Genomic DNA, 16,171 nt, shown 5'->3' with positions numbered 1-16,171 from the left:
ACTGTTGATGGAATTTTTTTTACAATGTTAGCTATGGAAGTAAGCTATATTTATATCAGAACAAGTACAACCAGTCAGTCCTTTGGTATAAGATAGTAGTCCATCTTGAAAAACTATTTCTCTGGAATTAGATGTAAGAATCACATGAGCACTATTTCAGACATGTTGTAGAATTACAATCTTTACACTACCTTGCAGAGGGCAAACAGCCTCTGCAATGGGAATCCAAAGCAAAACTGCAATGGAGGGGCTGGGGCTGGGGCTGGGGCATAGTGGGTAAAGCTGCAGCCTGCAGTGCTAGCATCCCATATGGGTGCCAGTTCGAGGCTCCGCTGCTCCACTTTCCATCCAGCTCTCTGCTACGGCCTGGGAAAGCAGTGGAAGATGGCCCAAGTCCTTGGGGCCCTGCACTCGTGTCGGGGACCTGGAATAAGCTCCTGGCTCCTGACTTCAGATCAGCGCAGCTCTGGCCATTGTGGCCAACTGGGGAGTGAACCAGTGGATGGAAGACCCCTCTCTCTCTTTCTCTCTCTCTCTCTCTCTGCTTCTCCTTCTCTCTCTGTGTAACTCTGATTTTGAAATAAATAAATAAATCTTTAAAAAAAAAAAAAAGGCAATGAGAATCCAAAAGCAAAAAAAAAAGGATATATCTTTCCTTCCAAGTAGGCACGGTCTAGTAGGGCCATGATAATTAATCATATCACAGGCCCATTGATAAACTCTCCAACAAAAGTTAATATCAGTAACACAGATAGTACTTTGTACTCAATACTTCCCCAAGCATTTAGTGTAAATTAACTCATTAATCCTTATAACATCCATAAGAACTAGATATCATAACTCCTATTTGCAGATGATGAAACAGATTTACTGAGGTTGAGCGAATTCTACAAGATCACATGAGCTAACCAACAGCAGAGTTGGAATTTCAGTCCATGTAACCAGATCTAGAATTCCCACTTAGCCACACTGCCACATTATTTTGTACACAGACCTTGAATAGAGGTGATAAATAAGAAGACACAATCCATTTTGCTTGTGGGCTTCAGGAATGACTTCTTCGAGGAATCAGTAAGAACAAAGCTTTGAAAGATCTAAGGATATATCAACAAGTCTAAATTAATAATCTGGCCAGCGTCTTCCAAAAGGCAGCTTCTAGATGCATGCCAGTCATATCTACCAAGACTCAAACAACTTGAAGTACCAATTATTAGCTGAAATAAATCACCTAGTGTCTTGTACTCATGATTTTATTCCACCTACTTGGAGCATACTCTTCTCTCATCTCCACGGTAAAAAGGTTCCTTCTTCAAGATCTTAATCGAGCCCCTTTTACTCAAAAAAAAGCCCTTCCTGACCTCATCCAACTTGATAGCATCTCTTCCTTTACACTGCTCATCGTATGTTTTGACTCTTTTGCTATGTTTTCTCTATTTTACCTGTAATCTTAGCTATCTACAAACCTAATTTATTCACCTTATTTTCAATAGTACATTATGGTAAGTGTTTGGGCTAGTGGTTAGGAGACCCACATATTCCAAATTGGAGAACCTGAATTCAATTCCTCATTCCTGACTCCACCCAACTGTGCTGACATGGACCCTGAGAGGCAGTGGTTATAGCTCAAGCAGCCGGTTCCCACTACCCATGTCGGGCACCTGAATTGAATTCCCAGCTCCTGGCTTCTCAGGGCCACTGCAATCATTTGAGGAGGGTACCAGTAGAGAGTAGTGCTCAAGCTCGCTCTCTCTCTCTCTCTCTCTCTCTCCCTCCCTCCCTCCCTCTCCCTCTCAAATAAATAAGTATAAATTTAAAAATGAATAAAGATATACTAAAGGTTGGGATCTTTACCATCCATGAATACTATCAAAGTACCCATCACAATGTCTTGTAAACAAGAACTCCATTGCTAAAACCATCTATTTCTGTAAGATGAGCAAATACTCCAGATTCACATGTGCCTTTCACTTTTCTCTTCCCTTTCACACCCTTGCAAGATCCTAATGTGGCTGTATCAACAATCTGTAAAACGTGGCTTATACACTTTCCAAAGCAATGATAGTAATGATGTTTTATTACTTAGAAAAAGTTTTAATGTGCACTAGAGAAAGTAGTAGTGTTGCTAAGAAGTTTTTACCAATTCAAGGTTCTCACATACTGAATTCTTACACAAAACTATGAGTTTAAATTAAGTAGTAACTTTCTTGTAGTTCAAGAGTTGGATTTCAACGTGGACAGGTCTTCTGTTTCCCAAACTGGATACTCTTTTATGACATATTACAGTTAATTAATCAAAGAATGCCAACACTTTAAAACTGGGGAGGATGTGAGCCTTTGTACAACATTTACTAATTTCTTATTTGCTTATAAATTCTAAGATTCTATGTATTGGACTATATGAAAGAGAGCTAGCTATGCTCAGCAAGGAATAATCTAGCAGCAAATGTGTACAAAATGGTCATTAAGAAATTCCATGGCTGGCACTGCAGCTCAATAGGCTAACCCGCCTGCAGCGCCAGCACACGGGGTTCTAGGCCCCGGTTAGGGCGCCGAATTCTGTCCCGGTTGCGCCTCTTCCAGTCCAGCTCTCTGCTGTGGCCCAGGAGTGCAGTGGAGGATGGCCCAAGTGCTTGGGCCCTGCACCCGCATGGGAGACCAGGAGAAGCACCTGGCTCCTGGCTTCAGATCAGCGCGGTGCGCCGGCCACAGCGACCATTAGAGGGTGAACCAACAGTAAAGGAAGACCTTTCTCTCTCTCTCTCTCTCTCTCTCACTCACTGTCTGCCTGTCAAAAAAAATTTAAAAAAAAATTCCATGCTAAAAATCAAAGGAAATAAGGACTTATTCCTGTACTCTATGATGCCTCAAAATAACTGAAAAACGCAATGTTTTAAGCCTCTTGGTGGTAGATTATATTCTTAAAGTGTCTTTGCCCTTAGTGCCTAAAAGTAAATGAGAAAGAGAGACAGAGAGAAAGTGTAAAGCAACTGCTGGACTGTTTGTAATGTTAAGAATCCACTACAGATAAAGTAATAAAAAGTTTATGGTGCTGAGAACACACAAGAGTATATAAAACCACAAGCCTTAACTTAATAAAAAACATACAGTAAATTACATAGCAGACTACTTCAAGAAATCACCAAATAAGCTCTGATTTTTAATAACTGCAGTTACGCTGTGACTGTTCTCTCAGGGAGCTACAAATGTCAGATTGTTAGAAGGAGAAAAGTCAGCAGAAAAGAATGCTGGGTGTGGCAAAATGCAAGAAACATACATGAAAACTTGTAAACAGAAAATAATTTCTCTGGCTCTTACTTGAACAGAATCTGAAATCACAAACTTTGGAGCCAGCATTTAACCTAGCCATTAACATGCCCACATCCCATATCATAGTGCCCAGGGTTCAGCTGCCGGCTCTGGCGCCTGACTCCAGCTTCCTCCTGATGCAGACTCAGGGAGGCAACAGTGATGCTTCCAGTACTGGGTTCCTGACACCCACGTGGGAATCTGGACTGCATCCTTACCTCCTGGCCCAGGAATTGGAAAGTGAACCAGCATTCTTGCTCTCTTCACTGTCTCGGTCTCTTCCCCTGCCTTTCCTTCTCCCTCTACCTCTCAAATTAAAAAAAAAAAAAAAAAAGGCTTTAAACATAAAAAACAAAAGGTCAAGTTTGCTATTTTCCACTTCAGTTAAATGGAAAAAAAGTAATGGTTGTCTGATATGTTAAAAGTCTTCATAAAAGTAGACCTAGAACAAAGCTTGACATAAACTTATCACTCAGTCAATGTGTGCTGAACTGAAGTAAAATTGAGAAACCTTCCACAAGTGCAATCAAGGCATTCTGTTTCCTTCCAGGCCTTGGGAAACACTGCGCTGTGGAAATGGGCACCACCACAGGAGGTCACTGGGGACAGAATTACTGAAAGGCAATGGGGCCCTGATGCTGTTCTTCATTTCCCTCGAAATGCAAAAAAAAAAAAAAAGAACAAAAACAAACAAACAAAAACAAAAAAAACAGCACAGGCTACTCCAGGGCACCAGATTGATGGAACAAAATGGTTGTTTTTGGCACTTTAAAGCTGGTGAAACCAATTAGGCTAGCTTGAGATTAGTTCACTCATTTCTACCTCAGATGTGTACTCAGGGTCTTATTTCTGCAATGCTGTTTTGTGGTGGATACAGCCACTCTTCACAGGCCATAAAAATCAAAGCACCTTTTTTCACTGATGAGCTGAAGTCCACTGTAGTGAAAGTGCTCAGGTGTGGAAAGAAGCCCTTTGCTCAGAATCAGTCATTCTTTTATGGCCTGCACAAAGTGTGCACAAGAGTCAGATGCACATGGATGCCCATCCAGGGACCACCACTTCCTGCAATGTGTTTCAGGGCAAGCACCAGCCTCTCCGAATCCCAGGTTCCTCGTGTACAAAAAGAAGATAATAATCCTTGGTAAAACTGTCATGAATAATTACATGAAATAGGCTCAGCACAGCGTGTGATACGAAGAGAAGCTTAAGATACTGATTCTCAACAAATGTTAACTATTAGGCCACTATTTATTTTGATGGCAAATGCAGAATGTGAAATATTTTCATTGTAGGCATAACATATTTAATCTGTGCATTGAATTACTACCTTCAGGAGAGCATCAGTGAAAATAAATAGTGGTGCTGACCTCTAATGAGCACGAAGCAGTTTGCAATCCCATAAATGATATGTGTCTGGCAAGTAATTCCAGAAGATTCCAGTCTAAAAATAACAAACAGGAACCATCACTTGGCCAGATTTTATCCACAGTTTCTATAAAGCTACAAATTCCATAAAAATTAAAAATGAAAAACCACAAAGACTTCACCATTGCCACAATCCAAGTCAAAAATAGAAAGTTCAAAGGATGAAATGAACCACCCATCTGCCTACCCCAGGGGGGGAAAAACTTTGGAAGAAAAAAAAGGTACAGAAACAGTGGCATGCTGCAGCTTCTCTAGCTTTCTTTCGTGCCTCAACAGCCCTGTCTCTGCCACCTCCCCTGAGGTTTCCTCTTCCTCAGACTCCTCACTTCAGAAGAGTTTGTCTTCAGCCACTTGTTTTCCCTTAAGATTTAACTCCCTTTATCAAGTACTACCTGTTAATCTATATGCAGACAACTCCTAAGAGATACACCGTTTAGAAGCTAGAACCCCAAGCAAAATTTTCCAGAATATCCCCCTTGCTCTATATTCTCTTTAACTACAAATACTGAGCTACACAACCAAAGGAGTTTGCAGTTTTCTAAGCTTCCCAGTGACACATGGATGGCCTGGCATGCTTTGCCGGAGGCTTCCTGGCCCACCTACCCACCCATGACCTCATCCCCAGTCCACTGTCTCATTTCTCACCACTTGCTGACCATTTACAACTTACTCTCTTAAAAAAAGAAAAGATTTTATGTATTTTGAGAGGCAGAATTAGACAAAGAGGGGGAGAGACAGAGAAAAAGGTCTTCCATCCAGTGGTTCACTCCCCAAATGGCTACAATGGCCAGAGCTGGGCTTATCCGGAGCCAAGGGCTTCTTCCAGGTCTCTCATGTGGGTGCAGGGGCCCAAGCACTTGGGCATCCTCCACTGCTTTCCCAGGCTATAGCAGAGAGCTGGATGGAAGAAGAGCAGCCAGTACTCAAACTGGTGTCCATACGGGATACAGGCACTGCAGACTTAGCCTACAGCACCACAGTGCCAACCCCACAATTTACTCTTAAACATATTCAGTAATGAATGGAAAGTTTTGGTACTCTAGCTTCAATTATAGCCCATTTTTCTCCTGTTTACTCAAAGTATCTACGTAGCCAAGATAATGACTTTGGAAGGGCATTTGGTGTTGTGTTATCTTTTAAGTAATAGCCCATTGCCAACTCTTTTCCATCTCCCTCCTCTGTATCATATGCAGAAAACACTTATGGGTAAATCATGACTTGACTAGTTTAATCGCCTTTAAAAGCATCACATTAAATAGTTGTACACTAGCCATCATCTTTCCTCTATGTTTTTTATAACTCATCCTTTCTTTCAAACTGTTCTTTGCACATTCAACATTCTAGCCAGGCCAACCAATTTGAAATTAACTTTCTCAGTAGCCATGAATTTATTCTCCATGTTGGAGATAGCCCTTTGTTTCTCTAGTGAGCTTCAAATGTCTTCAACTGAGAGGGCTCTAGTGAGCTTCAAATGTCTCCAACTCACAGCTCCAGGACTTTGAAGCTCCATTATAATCGTAGTGGCTCCAAAGTCTGGTCTGCATAAGTAGCTGGCTGTACTTGAGGATGCTTTATATAGTTTTCTTCATTTTAAAGAATCTAAGACTTACCTCTTCCTCAATTAACTAATCCTAAACCACCCTAAATAATCCAAATAGAGCAATATATCTACTGATTTCCAGATAAATACCTTAATGCCTTTTGGTATAGAGGCAAGAATTCAGAAGGCACTCTTAATGCATCTTCTTGGTACCACAACTTTTATTTGAAAACTGGGGAGAAGGAAGCCAAGTAACTTTATGCTGTTTTACATTTTTAAGACATATACTGAACATAAACTGGAATTCATATGATTTAATTTCTATTGGCTATTTCCACTAAGGCAACCAGTTTGGGCTATGTTCAAAGGTACATTTTGCCTCTTCTGATATTAGATGTCCTTATGAAAATTTTTGAGAAGTATGATATTACTGTAACCTACCTCCTTTTTGAATGTCTAGCAAAATATCCAGGGCAAATTTCCATTTCACTGTTACACTTGTCTGTGCCTACATCCCATAGCCCTTCCTGAACAGTAAGCTCATGGAAGACAGAGCACCTCCCCTGCACTGACCACATCCAGCACAGGCCCATGAAAATAGGATACTGTCAATACACAGGACTGCATGCAAGAATTCAAAGTATTTAGAACAAGTAAACAAAGGCCTTTCCAGGACTGACAGAACGCAATTAGAGGTAAGAAGCCAGGTGACCTGACACAGCCGTGACCCTAGCTACAGAAGATGAGTAAAGAAAAGAGGAAAACCACAGCCCCAGAAAATAAACACACTTAATGATCTGGACATCAAATCAGTGAGATGAGATCTGAGGAGCCAAAGAGAGTGGCTAGGAGGTTCTTTAAGAGCTTTTGGCAAGCTAGGCCAAAAGAACAAAAAGTCTACTGCCCACTAACCTAAAATCTCTACACAGCCTAAGAATTCTGAGATCCATCTAGAAATGATACTGGTGGTCTAATCAAGTTTGGTGGAGTGTACTCTCAATAAAAATTTTTTTTTTAAGTTTCACAAATATAAATCATTAGCAAACAGGTCCCTGTGGGTTTCTATTTATCACCTTCTACTTATGAAGGCACTTCAGTGGTGAATTAAGCCTGTGATTATAGAAAGGACTGAAAGTATATCTTTGCAAAAATTACAGAAGAAAAAAAAAAAGCAAGAAGGAAGGGAATTGAGGGAGGGGGATACATGGTTATCTTCTTAGAACTATATTTATAAACTACATGAAATCTGTTTATATTAACAAGAATAAAAAAGGGAAAAATATGAGGGAACTTTAAAAATTTAAAGGTAAAATGTATTATAAAAAACTGCATGAATTTGGAATTTTCTGCATCAAAATAAAATTTTTGAGTTCCATTAACACTGACTTTTTGAAGTCTTCTTGTTAAGTCCCATTTTTTAAAACAAATGGTAAGAATGAAGATTTTGATGCCAAGATTTTGGGCAAGTTTATTTCATTAAGTTCTTCAAGGTTGAATTTCCTCAGCTATAAAAATGGGAAAAGCATCAATGTACTTACAGGACGCCTATGATGAGATCACATGTGTAAAGGGTTTAGCACAGCACAAAGTGAGAGCTTGACAAGTTGTTATTATTATTATTATTGTTTAACTTTTAGGAGGTAATTAACCAATGACTAGAAAACCACGTTAGTTCTTGCTCTCGTTTATCACATCTACATTCAGCTTACCTCTCCGGACCAGAAGCCATAACAACTTACCCTTCCATGATGCTCTCAACTACCTCACAGCCAAGGAAACAGTAGCAGCAATCACTAGTAAAGTTGTGTCTATTCCCAAAGATAAAATGACCGTTTACTTAAGTGTACTTTCCTATCAGCACTGCATATAACATTTTTGTTGCCTCCAATTACTGAATTTATTATTACAACTTCAAAAACAAATTCATCTCAGTCATTAACAGATACGTATATTCACAAGTCCTTAAGAAAAACACTCATATATTCAACAGTCAAATCATCCATTTAACCAAGTAAAGAAGCAGGCTAACACCCTCACACCAACCTTCAAAAATTTCCTCAGCACAATTTCAGTAAGACTTTAGAATATGAGTAGAGCTTAAGTGTCTACATTTAAGTTGCTACAACATATTTGGGTTTTCAGTATTGTATTTTTATTGATTTTTCTTTGACCAAATAACAATATATATAACTATGTTATATCTTACATATACATGAACAGGATGATTATGGCAAAAAGGATTTTTTCACATAGCAACATGAGTAATGTTCTCTTAATGACTAGAAATATTTGATAATGAATGGTAATGCAGAGGAGAATACATAAACCACTGTCTTGGACAAGATGTGGAAGTATGCTGGCATTATGTCTCAATCTTCCAAAAAGCAACAAAAAAGACACTGCAGAAGAGGGCAGAGCCTGGGCTCCCAGAGAAGTGAGGGCACAAAGATCATTATTCTCCATCTACACAGTGTTTTTGTGAGTTGCTTTCAATAAACTCATTATCCCCCATGTTTACAGACTTCATTTTTCTGCTATCCTACCCCATTTGGAAACACTAAAGCAATTTTGTGGACTATTTTGGACAAGCTACATTTTAAAACTGCAGATTTGATTATGACCCTTATAGCCCACCCTCCCCCTATTTTTAATGATTTTGGGAGGATACACTAGCTCATTAATTTTCTACTCTAATTTAAATTCCAAGTGTTCCAGGATGAATAAATTGACTCATTACAGCCGATCTACCAGCTTAAACACGTATGATGACAAATTGTTCAGATTACATTTATACCCCTATTGTTAGGAAACTGGGGCAGTTTTAGCCAGGTGGCTGCATGGCCCAGCTTCCTGAGCCAGGCTCCACCCCCATCCAAATGGGATTCGCTGCTCCTGCTTCCCTGCCCGCCCTCAGGCAAAGTTTTAAAAGGGCCTGTTCCTGAACACTGCTCTCTGCTCTCCTCTCCTCCTCTCTGCTCTGCTCTATCTTCTCTCCTCACTAGCTCCTCTCCTCTGGCTCTCTTATACGTTCTCTTTTCCTTCACCGCCCCTTCACTCTGGTCTGCTGGGTGTTCCCCAATAAGCCCTTTCCCTTACTCCGGTGTTGGGTGTGTTTTGTGGCAGCTAACATTAATATATAACACTTATCTCATTGGGAAACATGCTGTGTAGATAATTAACTCCATTTTACAGATGAGGAAACTAACGGCAAGGTAAAGTGATTCATATTACAAAGAGAAGCAAAGCTGAAATCCCAACCCCCACATCCAGGTCAACCTTCTTTCTATGTCACTTTAAATACCTTTTGGATATTCTTTTTAAACCCACAGTTCTATCTTAGCGGACTTAGGTATTAAATAAAAATTTTATTTTCACAACAGTATTTATAATTTCTTATTTTCTCACTTAAAATTCTCACAGAGATCTTAGTCTATCCCTTATGTAATTATTTTAACTGCTGAAATATTATATATTTACATAGAGTCATTACTACTGAAATCCACAAGTGGCTTTGAAGGAGATATACATCACAAGCTGAAAGTACCTTTTTTAAAAATTATGATTAATTATACTGGTCAAACAGTATAAAGATACACCTCAATCTTTTCTTCCAAAAACTAAGTACAAATTCAAACTCATTCACCTAAAATGCCGTGCTATTTACGTAAGCCTCAGACACGCATGCACTTCAATGATCTGTACTTAGCCAGAAACTGGCTGCTGTGACTCTGAACAGTGAAGACCTTCATTCAGCAACCAAAACTAAGGAATTCCAACTGCATCAACTTGCGCAACTACATCTGGCGGCAGAGCTTCCCACACTCTGGAAGGCATGTTATTCCTAATTAGTTTACTGCTGAAAACAACAGGGACTTTTCATACAACTGATACACAATGTATGCCAGGTATTAATTAGAGCCAGTGATTGGAGGTCACTGTTAATTCAAAGACTCAACAAACAGGACAATCCATGTGGTTTTCAGCACTTCTTACCTGGTATTCTTGGTTTACTCCCAAAGTTATCAGTTCCTCAACTACTAAAAACTTAAGGTGCTGTGTTTTTTTAAATGTTATTTTATTTATCTATCTATCTATCTGAGAGAGAGAGAGAAACACTCCACTTACTGGTTCCACCCTTCAAATGCCGCCAATGGCCCCTTACTGGGGCTGAAGCCAGAGCTGGGAACTCAATCCAGGTCTCCCACATAGGCAGCGGGAATCCAACTACTTGAGTCATCACCACCGCCTCTCAGGGTCCGTGTTAGGAGGAAACAGAAACTTGAGCCAGAGGCAGTCATCCAACCCAGGCACTCTGATAAGGAACTTGGGTGTCTTAAGTGCTGAGCCAAATGCCCACCCCAAGAAACTAAATTTTTGGTTGCCACAGTTCATATATACTAAAGGTGCTAAGTTGTAACACTCCTCTTTAATTTTAAAAATGTTAAAAGATTAAAACTATGCAACTTCAGTTCAATAAATCAATGTAACTTTATATTTAACACTTAAGTCATTCATACTGAACGGTGGCATCCAGAGCACAATTTCACAATGAAATGTTTTTCCCTCAAGTTAAGAAGAAACTGACATTTGAATTATCTAAAGATAGAGCCTTGGCCCTGCAATCTCTTTCAAATCTAAAAATGTTACCTTCTTGGTAAGGCCTTATCTGACTCCATTCAAAACCGCAGAAGCCCTACATAGACAAAAAACATTCTTATACCCTGCCTTGATTCATTTTTCTCAGTAGTATTTATCACCATCTGACCTGTGACATACTTTACTCATAAATCTGTCACCCCCTCCCACTAATTTAACTTTTATGAAAGCGTAAATGTTAGTGAATTTCATTCACTGTTGAACAAACAGACTTAGGCCTGGTACAGAAAAGGCACTTAGTTCTACATAAACAGATGAATAAGACCAAAAGCATCCAGTAAGGTCTTCCAATAGTGGCCTTCTTAAAATAGGATATGTGCATCCTGTGCTGAAATAACACAGAATAACCACAGCACTTTATGCTGTTTATGTGAAAACAAATTCAAATGTAGAATAAAGTAAGGAAACACACACTTTAAAGAAAGTTTGGCTTGTGATAGGAAGAATGGAGTTAAAAAGCAATTAGTCTTATAGGGAGGGAGGGATGGGGACACATTAAAAATGAAGTTTATGTTTCCTCTGTTCTTCCTTTAGGAGTAATTTTATAGGAACACCTTGGATGTGCTATACTGGAACTAAAACAAAATAAACAGCAAAACAAACAATAGCATTCTTTTTTTTTAAAATACACCTGAAAAGAAATAAATGTTTTCCATTTATGCATTTCAATGTTAAACAATTTAAGGTAACCTGAATCATGTAATCAAAGACAAAAATTTAGTTGTGCTGGGATTTTATTTCCTACAAGTCTAGGACAGAACTCAGCCAGGGAGAAAGGAGAAGACAATAGGAAGTGGACTGAATGCAAATTTCTTGAAGGTGTGCTTTCTGAGATGCACAGGCTTGTGCTTCTTGGCTGAAAGAGCTTTCACTTAGCTCTTTATTTCACAGTACAGATCTTCACCAGGTCTTATTTCTCCATCAGTGCTCAGTGCTTCCACACTGAGGAAGATTTCCATAATGCTCTTCCACAATCTGACAGTGTTTATGTTTACAACGATCGGTAAAAACCTGTATTTATACACAGAGATTAAACCACTATGGTTAAGTGGAATCTTACCAACTTGGCAAGAAGAATGTTTTTTAACATCTCCCTGACTAACCAGTCTAAATTTAATTTATACCCGTTTTATCATGTGGTTATAAGTCATTCTAAAGGAAATTAATTCAAAGTTAAAGATTTAGAATTTAAACATTCAACTAACAACAAAAATCTGGTTCTCTATGGGGCTTAAAAATATGTACACTTTGGATTAGTCAGACATAACTGGACAGAAAATCAGACAACAAGGGCTGCGGTCCCTGCTCACCACACATGACAACTTAGTGGGTGACAACTTCTCTGAACTAAGGAGACTGAACTACAAAGAATTTCAAAAAAGCCATCACCAGCAGAATGCCTTACATAAAACAAGTACTCAGTAATTCAACCAAGCAACTGTGAATTTAATGGGATCTATTGCTTCAAATTACAAAACACTCACACCTTAATTCCAAAGCAAACTCAAAGCACTTCAAATATATTACCACCACCGACCCAAAGGCCACACATCTGAAATCTGGGCTATTCTGAACACTGAAAAATAGAAACATCAGAACCTCACACTCACTGCTCCTGCACTGTGTTCCTGCTGGACAAGCCATCACAAATGAGTCACTGAGTGAGATTTTGTGTCCAATTCAGTCCCAGAGTCAACACCCTTTCTAAGTTTCTAACAGCCTGGGAAAGCAGCAGCAATGGCCCACTCTTGTCACATGTGGGAGAATGGAATGAAACTTCTGGCTCTGGCCTTTGGCCTGGCACAGCCCTGGCCATTGCAGCCAGTTGGGGAGTGAACCAGTGGACTGAAGATCTCTTTCTCGCTCTCTCTCTCTCTCTCACTCTCTCTCTCTCTCACTCTTTTAAATAAATAAATAAAAATTATTTAAAAAAATTTTTAAAGTAATGAAAAAAGACACTGATGCCAGTTTCACAACGATAATCAGTTAAAATCACAACACATGGCCCTGATGAGAACGATACACAAAAAATAAGACCATCCAGGAACTGATAGCCTCATGGGGGATAAACTAATTTTCATCGATAGGACTGGTGCAATATAATATTTGACCCATGCTGAGAAAGAAGCACAGAGATGATCATCTGAAGCACTCACAGAGGCTAGTTTAGAGAAATTAAAAGGAAAAAACAAAAACAAAAAAACCAACCAGCAATAGTTTTGTTCATTTCAACTGCCCATGGCTTTTTATTTCCTGAAGAGATCACTAAGAGTTCCTCCAGATTTCAGTTATTTAAAAATCCACAAAACTAAGAGATTGGGAGTCTCAGGTTAAGGCTGATAACTTCACGGGCTTCTCTCTAAGCAGTCTGGGCAAGCCAGAACTGCACAGCGCAGTCAATTGTACAAAATAATGCTTGCTATACACATTAGCTAAGGACAAAACAACAATTTTCAGATTAAAATAAATACTTCTTATACTAAGTTATTTTATTTCACCGAAGTTAAGCCCTCCTGTCATGACGGGACAGCACAGGAAAAAACATCTTCTACACAGAAAAATCTGCTTTATAGGCAGAATCTCAGTAACATGTATCTTCTGTCCTACACTTTGATTAGGCTCAGAGCAGACAACTGGTGTACCAATAAATAAGACTGCTAGTAACTGATACAAGACAAAGAAGCTAGAACTGTAAGGTTCTTCATCTTGGCCAGGGGTTTCAGAGGAAAGGTAAGGGGTGTGTGCAAAGGTTGGTAACATGGCAGACACACAGTAAAAGGAATCAGTCCACAGCGGACCTTAACATCTCTCACCCTCTGGTCCCATGCAGTTAACCTTCATGTCTTTACAAACCGCCTTGGGGCTGTTCAGGAGGCATCTTGGCTCACTAGTCATAAGAAAAACATTCTCTCTCCCCTCTCTTTCATAACTCGCACTCCACAAGCAGCCCCATAGTCCATTAAATGAATCTGTTTCCTCCCTCCTAAACCCATGGGATTGGAATAAAGCCATATATGCTCACTTTAGAATAACTGTGCTTTGTGCATAACCCTATCAACTTTATGTTTCCTTGGGACATGGGAAATAAAGTACAACTACAGGGGCGGGCGCTGTGGCATGGCGGGTGAGCCCGCAGACTGCAGTGCCGGCATCCCATATGGGTGCCGATTCAAGTCTCGGCTGCTCCACTTCTGATCTGGCTGTGGCTTGGGAAAGCAGTGGAGGATGGCCCAAGTCCTTGGGCCCCTGCACCCACATGGAGACCCAGAGGAGACTCCTGGCTCCTGGCTTCAGATCGGCACAGCTCTGGCCATTGCTGCCACTTGGGGAGTGAACCAGCGGATGGAAGACCTCTCTCTCTCTCTCTCTCTTTACCTCTGCCTCTCTGTAACTCTGCATTTCAAATAAATCAATCAATCTTTTGGGGGAAAAAAAGTACAACTACAACAACCCCTTTTCCTCTACCTCCACACACAGAGTCATGTGTGATTTAATGACAGATATGTTCTGAGAAATGCATGAGGCAATTTCATCACTGTGCAAACATCATAGAGGATACTTATACAAACCTAACAGAGCCCACTGCATACCCAGGCTGTATGGGAGCACTGTCATATTTGGAGCCCATCACTGACCAAGGCACTTTATTTAGTGCATGACTGTATGCGTATATGTATGCATGTGTGTTGCATGTATTTTTAATAATCCACTAAGTAAATTCCAAAGCTTCATCAAGCCTACATCAAACAATAACAGTGGCCAAATCATCCCTGGAGCTGCAAAGTCTGACACTGAACTACAGGAGGAGCCTGTCTCCCGGTCCTTTATTGTGCACGTCCTGGCACCAGCCTCCTTCACTTTCAAGAACTATTTCCTATCAAACTCAGCCTTCTTGGCATTTTTCCTCACCACGCTCTATTCTCCTGCCCCGAGAACATAAAGGACCTGGACGATGTTGAGGGCTGGAGTAGTACTGCTTGAACAGAGCAAAGAACAATGCTTCGGTGTCAGTTGGAGAGGCTGACATCCTAGCTCCACAACAGACCAGCTTTTATTACTCTGAACAAGTTACTCAACCTCTTCCTCGCAGTCTCACTTGCCTGTATATACAACACCAGTGCTCACTTCACAATGTTGTCTGAATGGTTAGAGGAATAAATTCGATATCCGAAGGGTTTACTCAGCAAATTTGTTTTTCTCCCCTTCTGCTCCAAAGGAAAAATGCAGCATCATGTAAAACCAGAGGGCCCAGGGAGAGGCAGTGGGGAGTATAAGCAGATCTTTCACAATACTTTTATGTTCCTGATAAAAGTCATGAAACAAGAGTATCTACAGAGCATTTTAGCATTTTACACGTCATTATCCATAGGAAACACTACAGAAATCATACAAAAAGGATGAACACACAGAGAAACTTTATTGAGTATAAAATCAAAGAAATACAAATTCATACTAATAAACTTGTAACTTCCAGGTTGGTACCAAATAAGTGAATTTTAGAAAAATTGCAGTTCTCACACAAGAAATCACACACCAAGTCTTTCCCACAGAGTCACTGCTCTAGGTAAAAGCCTTCACCAAGGAGTTTTAAAAGCTGCAGCTGGACTGAGGGTCAGATGGCACTCGGCAGTTGTGTGAGTTGGGGGTGGGGTATGTCAGGAATGAATGCGGTTATCAAGGCATTTCTAAGTAGGGAACCCTTGGAACAACATTAGAGTGAGGGTCATGGGAAAAGAAGTTTAGCTCACCCTACTTCCTGGCAGCATTTTCAGTACACAGCCATCAGCAACACAAGTTTACAAAGCAGAACAACACAAGGGGCTTAGCAGATGGGGGGAGAGGGGAGGCCAAAACTATTCATACACATAAGATATACAGTACTCAGGTTACATTTATTTTTTTTTGCATTTTTTACATTTTAAAATGGTAAAAGGACATAGATAGCACATTTCACCATGTAAAATACTGACTCTACTGTTTTAATAAGTTGAATTAGAATATTTTTCAACAAGGTAAATCACACAAGTGAAATCCAAGGGAAAATCAGTAAGTCGTAAGTCTTTTTCTTTTTCAGGACAAAATGCAATCTGAAGTTATATTTTCAGGGCCCTGGGAAAAATGTTTCTCAGTATTTCACAATTTCAAATTGAGACCTCTTCACGTTAAAACAAAACTGTTCAAGACCCAGGTGAATGTGCTCCAAACTTGATGAAGAATCCAAGAGCATTTTAATGACCAAAAATC

The 16,171-nt window shown here is 39.9% G+C and overlaps 1 protein-coding gene across 3 annotated transcripts in view; it reads right to left on the bottom strand.

Annotated features, from left to right (window-relative positions):
* Positions 1-16,171, bottom strand: part of ARHGAP42 (Rho GTPase activating protein 42) — a 303,520-nt gene that overhangs the window by 231,655 nt on the left and 55,694 nt on the right. Inside the window, exon 1 of one of the 3 annotated variants that reach the window (XM_062196914.1) lies at positions 995-1,068. The exons of the other annotated variants lie outside the window; for them this stretch is intronic. Within the exon in view, the coding sequence (XP_062052898.1) occupies positions 995-1,031 (37 nt within the window). The 5' untranslated portion in view covers positions 1,032-1,068. Of the gene's footprint in view, positions 1-994; positions 1,069-16,171 lie in introns of those variants that run through there. 3 annotated transcript variants of the gene reach the window in all.

This window comes from Lepus europaeus, chromosome 7 (assembly GCF_033115175.1).
Source record: "Lepus europaeus isolate LE1 chromosome 7, mLepTim1.pri, whole genome shotgun sequence".
Taxonomy (NCBI): Eukaryota; Metazoa; Chordata; class Mammalia; order Lagomorpha; family Leporidae; genus Lepus; species Lepus europaeus.
Note: the sequence above shows the minus strand (reverse complement) of the source record. Positions and strands in the feature narration are given on the sequence as shown.